Here is a 6,000-nt window from a genome sequence, read left to right on the forward strand (position 1 = left end):
ATTGATTTTTTTTTAAAAAAATCAGCTGGCTTTCTAGGGTTTGTAACTTGTAAAGAGGAAGACATTGTACTTGGAAAACTTTATATATATATATATATATATTCATTCAAATCTACACTATCTTTTGCAAATGCCCATGTGAGAGGTCATGTGCCTCACACACAAAGTTGAGAACAACCAAATGGGCTCTCTCTCTCTCTCTCAAAGAAAGAATTGAACTTGTAGGAATCTTGATCATGATAACACACACACCCCAATACATACATATATATATATATATATATATATATATAAACATGTGTGTATATATATATGTGTGTGTTAATATATATGTATGTATATATGTATAATCATCAAATTTGAATTATGAGAGCAACACAATCATAGAAAGCCCATCTCGACGGGCCAATAAATGCGGAAAGGTGTTGCCTTGTCAGCCCAACAAAATTTAATCAATTCACAGTTTTCGGTCCAATTGGTCTTGTTACCATGTCACCAAAACAAATCTTTAAGAATAAGGTGCGATTAGGCAAATAAAAAGTTAAAAAAATAATTATTTAAAAAAGTAAAATTTTTATGAATGAAAACTCAAATTGATTTCCAATGGAATAGATGTCCCAAGTAGAAATGTCAATTTGGATTCGAGATTCGACCCGAATCCATCTGAAAAATTGCGGATTACGAGTTTAAAATTATAGACCTCGAAAAGTTTTGTATTTTCAGATTGGGGTTAAATCGGGCTCTGCCTTTTTCGGATTGAACTCGACGGATTTCAACCCGAAACCTTCAGAGTTCAGACCGAATGCGGGTTTGAGACGGATTGGACCGGACCGACCTGATTGACACCACTAGTCCCAAGTATCAAACCAAAATCATTATAACATAGACAAAATTGAAATCCGGATATAAATATGTTTTTTCCCCCACAATTAGAATAAATTCAAATAAAGAGAAACATAATTTCTTTCCCATTTTATATCACAATAGTTAATAAAACCAAACTATCCTCCCTGATCTCAACTTGTCCTAGAAAGAAAGAAAGAAAAGCTCATTCATTGTTCCTACTCAGTTACAAGTCCACAACCTCTGTAACATTTAGTTCTGATATACAAAACCTAATTCCTAGTACAACTAAAGAGGAAGATCAAGCTTTAACTTAAGGTGACAAGATAAGACAAGGAACAAGCTTAGCTCGCACCTCACAGTTCAAATTCAGGCCACTCACTGCTCGAACGGGACCCGAACGAAAAGTCGCCCGTGAAAGCTCACCACCGCAGATGTATGAAGCGGGTCGATCCTTGCGGGTAGGCTCACAATCTGAAAACGGAAAAAAGTGGTTCAGTTTCGGTAACTATAGCTTCCCGAGGCATTGTGATTGTCGGGAAAAGGGGAAAGGTTTAACCTTTTTGAAGGATGTGATTCCCCACGGATTTTCGAGCTGCTCGGGTTGGCCTGTTATAACTAACTTTCCTGCAGGATCTGATTGGACTCTGACCTGAAATTCAAAACAAGAGATTTCGGGAATAAAAAAAGAATATAACCCGAGAAATAGATGCATATGAAAAGTACACGGGTACTCGGTTGAAGTTCTATGGTTTACTCGAAAGTGATCTCTCTTTCACAACGAAGAACCGGCAGAAATAGGGTTTCCAAGAATGATAGTGCTCACCTCTTCGCGAAGAAGACCGGGAACCAGGGCATATATCTCGAAGCAATCTTTCTGTAGATTCAAGATTCAAGATTGTAAGAATTGGTAAGATCTTGGACATGAAAGGCCACGTTGTAGCGTTTTCTCTCAATTCTTCATACACCGAGATCAAGTTAAAATGCTTTATATTTCTCACTTATCTTTGTGTCTCTCTATGGTTTTAGAGCTAAATACAGGGGCATGCTGGATTTACAAGGCGAAGAGGCAGAGGGACTCACGGTTTCTCTGACGTTTATCTTCACCCAGTCAGCAGGCAGCCCGACATCGATAACTTCAGCTACTAATCTATCAAAATGAAAACCAAATTATTAGTCTTACTTCGACAAGTTTCAAGAAATGAAAAGGAAGCTTTGGCATTGAATTGTATCGATATTTTCAGGCCAGGAGATGATTTCTTCATCACGAGACGTAGCAAGTGAAAGCCATATATATCGGTCGAGAGTAACACAACCTCGGAGATTCAGACAAGACACAAACATTCAAGGATGGAATTAGAGCTTTCTTAACTGTTTGCCTCCTTCATGTGAAACTACAAGGTCCATGCTAGTTGGTGTTTTGTGTTTCTGCACACCTGAAAAAAAAAAATTACGCATGATATTGAGTAAACTGTTCAACGTTAAATCCTTGGTAAAAAATAAAAAAATCGTGACCTTGAAACAATTACCGATACTTTTGAGGTTCTTTTGCCTTGGGGTTGAATTCAAGCCCTTATCCTGAGGGGGAAAAAACATCACAATGCCAGACAAGCTTATGCACTGAGTGAATCATGAGGTATTCAAAGAAGAAACCTTGGAAATAGATTCAGGGTCCTCCCCAGATCCAAGAAGGCGGTGAGAATGCCAACCCTGCATAGCACGAGCTGCTGCATCTCTTCGGGTCCTGCCTGATCCCGGACCTAGATGGCTGTTCACCTACATTAAAACCCATCCATGTATAGAATAAGGGAAGGACAATGAGAGAAAAATTAAAACAAAAAACTTATTTTTTTTTCCTGGAGAGATTAGATGGCGATTAACAACTAAAAAGGACTTTTCCGTGATCAAGTTCTATATGTGTGTCTCTTTAACCGAAAACCACGAATTTCTAGGTTTGGGGCTCAAAAAAGTGGATGTGGGTTTACCCAGTGACGCTGGAGAGAGGTGAAAAACCGGTTTAGATGGTAATATGTGTGTCGAATATTCATTCCTCAGATAAAATTTATAGAAGATATATAATCTCTGGAGATGTCATTACACCTAGTTTAGATTTATTAGCTTAGTTACACTGAAGAGGTACATGCCCCTCATCAACTACAAATTCAATCCAAAGGTGGTGCACCTAACCGAAAGCATAACAAACAGCAGGCAAAATCAGAGGTCGGTCTTCTTACCTCCTTTTCAACATCAGAAGATGGGAAGAAAGCTGAACCAGGAAGGGTAAGTTCACCATGTTGCCTTAAAAACTTTTCATACTCCAACAGTGCCTGTATGGAAAGCATGGAGAAGAATAAGACCGATATACAAATCATGTAAGAACTATATCCATATGCAAATCTACAATAGAAAAAACCTTTCGTTTCCGAAACATAATTTGAGAGGGGAAAAAAAACTAAACAAAGAGAAAATTGTCTGAACAGAACAAGTAAAACTCACGATGGACGATACATATGATACTTATGCACAACAGTAAATGTCACCTTCTCATAGAAAATGCGGAATGTCCAAGAAACTGTCGTGCATGTCCTGAACAAAGAGTGTTGAACAAAAACTATGGAAATTTAATTCATGAATAGATTGGAAAAAGAGGTAAAGTTTGAGGGCAGCATCATATCATACTTTGGAGGATGGAAGGATTCTCCAACTTGCCGCCATAGCTTAGATGAGGTGACCTACATTTTACATAAACATGAATATTTTAAGACCATAAGACATCTGGTTTCACAAGAATATGAACAATTCTGAGTCCAAACTTCTAAACTAGAGCAGAAGCCAGTAAAAATGAAACCACTTTCCAAATACTGAATCCAACACAAACTCAAAATGTCGGATGAATGGATGTATAACTGCACATAGAATCTATTTCCTCATAGTCAATCCCTCGGTTCTAGCTACTCTTCTAGTTCACTAACCAGCCGAATTTAGACTTAGAGCTTACAGTGCATGGACTACCCAAAATCCAAAACTAACATTGAAGGTGATGCCAAATGATGCATATAATATGAATAGAAGATTTCATATGGTGAGAGGTGAGAGAAAGGATAAAACTTTACTAAACATAAGATCTTTTAAAGTAGGAAACCGGGTAAATACCACATCATAGCCACCTAATTTAATGACTGCCCGCCATAACCTACAATTACATAATAAAACATGCAGAAGTCAGACAAGGATTATCCACAGATGCAGATTCTCCAAGAAATTAGAGCAACAGTGTCCAGCAACTCACTCACTTGAGACAGTTTAAGGGCTGTCCATAAAATTTAGGGGCTTTAAATTCTAGGAAATGCTCCCTGTGGAAGCTCTCCACTTCCTTTATAAATGCATCTTGTTCCTCTAGTGACCCTGATTCATCAGCCTCTACTACCTACAAAAAAATAAAGAAAAAAAGAAAAACTTGTAACGGGACAATGCCATTGATGAATACGATAAACCTGCTCCTTTTCCTTTTATAACAAGTTATCGATTTCAACCCTAAACACAGATGCAAGTAGGCTTTTCAAATCGAAACAAACAGTCTTGGTACCTCGGATTTGCTCAACAACCAAGTCCTCCATTTCTTCGTACTTCCACCACCAGCATCAGGAGTCGAATGTTCCACCTGAGGAGGAGTTAGTTCCTCCGGCTTCTCCTCCTCATGCCCATCATCACCAACACTTTTGTTTATCGATTGATCAGCACTCTTCCCATCAACACTGGCATGGTTGTCTGTCACTTCATCAGCACCAGTTTCATCATCAACGGCGGCGTCTGGTAAATGAACATCACTCTCCAAAGTAAGAGTCTTGTCCTCTGGAACAGGGGAAAGAGGTTTTTCTATAGGATTTTGGTCTGGTTCCGAAGGTTCCTGATTTGGACCTCTCGCCTCGACAGAACCCGCGTACAGACCAGAAGCCACATCTTGCTCGTGCATTTCGGTGTCTCCCATCAAACAATTCCTTCTGTAACAAGACTGTAACATGGAGATGCAACGTTATGAAGACGAAGGCAAACCCTTCATAACACAACAAGCCCAGAATTCATGCAAAGCACAGGACGAATTGACGGTTCCGACAAACACAAAAAGGCACGAACTTTGATCTATATGTCTCCCACGGGAAGGAAGCCGGAGGGGAAAAATACTCTCCGTATGAGAAAAAACGTGATTATAGAATCGAACCCACGAAATATCTGAGTTTCCTTGTCTCGGTTCCTCGCTCTGATTCGCTAACCTCCCACGAACTATAATCTTCCGACCAAAAACAAGGACAAAAATGGCGGAAGTGGACAAAAACTTCTAGAAACGTGGGAGTGATAAAGAGTAAAACGCTTGCCTGTTCCGCGGGGACGACGACGCCGGAGCTCCGGTGGTGAATTAGGGTTTACAGCCGGAGAAATTGAATAATGCAGGCCAAGAGGGAGGAGAGAGAGAGAGAATCTTCTTCAATGGCGAAAGAAAGATGAATGGTGCTCAGACCGGTGAGGAAGATACCCCACAACCCCGCCGTAATATAATAAAACCTTAAAACATAGTTTCGATCTAAAAGCAAGGAGACGATATCTAATTAATGATTTTATTTATGTGAATTAAAATCTATTGTTATTGGATTATAGATTTGAAAAATTCAATTAAAATGTATCGTTATTGGAGATTTTCTAATATCAATTAAAATTTAATGTTATTCAATATTCAGAACAAATTAGATTTCAAATCGCTTTATATTTTTTTTTCTCAAATTAAAAAAAAAACAATTACAAAGAACACAACTCAATCCTTATCAATAATATTTTAATAATTTGATAATTTATTTTTGAATATACAATATTTTTAGGATCTTATTCAAATGTTGTGGATTTATTAAACTCTTACTAAAATCAATAACCTAATAATCCCAAATCCTTCTTGGAATCAGATTGAAATCATAAGAATTTAAGTTTCTATATACAAAAATAAAATTTTAAAAACATTTTACAATTTTGCTATAACGGGCCTTTTCCGGTCAACTTTTATACGGCCCGGTTATGTATTTGAAATTAATTCGAGAATGCTCCTAAAAGGCCGTCTTTGGATCAGTTTCGTTCGGCCCATTTATATATTTTAAAGTTGGACATTCAAAT

General features: G+C 37.9%; 1 protein-coding gene across 2 annotated transcripts; it reads right to left on the minus strand.

The window, feature by feature from the left end:
• Positions 1-945: 945 nt before the first annotated feature.
• On the minus strand, positions 946-5,381 carry LOC104812015 (AT-rich interactive domain-containing protein 5-like). Of its 2 annotated transcripts, none has more exons than XM_010538944.2 (14): positions 5,217-5,381; positions 4,430-4,855; positions 4,137-4,270; positions 3,997-4,036; positions 3,523-3,575; positions 3,384-3,429; positions 3,078-3,170; positions 2,497-2,619; positions 2,379-2,421; positions 2,216-2,279; positions 1,927-1,993; positions 1,670-1,720; positions 1,403-1,495; positions 946-1,317 (listed from the first exon to the last, which is right to left on the minus strand). In XM_010538944.2, exons 2-14 carry the CDS (start codon positions 4,829-4,831, stop codon positions 1,222-1,224), a joined length of 1,305 nt encoding a protein of 434 aa, XP_010537246.1. In that variant the 5' UTR covers positions 4,832-4,855; positions 5,217-5,381; the 3' UTR covers positions 946-1,221. The 2 variants fall into 2 exon arrangements, with proteins under 2 accessions (XP_010537246.1, XP_010537245.1); XM_010538943.2 differs by having other exon boundaries at positions 2,373-2,421.
• Positions 5,382-6,000: the final 619 nt, after the last annotated feature.

Source organism: Tarenaya hassleriana, unplaced genomic scaffold (genome assembly GCF_000463585.1).
Source record: "Tarenaya hassleriana unplaced genomic scaffold, ASM46358v1 Cleome2, whole genome shotgun sequence".
NCBI classification, from domain to species: domain Eukaryota; kingdom Viridiplantae; phylum Streptophyta; class Magnoliopsida; order Brassicales; family Cleomaceae; genus Tarenaya; species Tarenaya hassleriana.

Coding starts and splice junctions, on each gene's coding strand:
- LOC104812015 (XM_010538943.2), bottom strand. CDS start 4,831: ATGGGAGACACCGAAATGCACGAGCAAGATGTGGCTTCTGGTCTGTAC. Junction 2,280..2,372: donor AAAGAACCTCAAAAGTATCG/GTAATTGTTTCA, acceptor TTTTTTTTTCAG/GTGTGCAGAAACACAAAACA. Junction 1,721..1,926: donor AGATAAACGTCAGAGAAACC/GTGAGTCCCTCT, acceptor TTGAATCTACAG/AAAGATTGCTTCGAGATATA.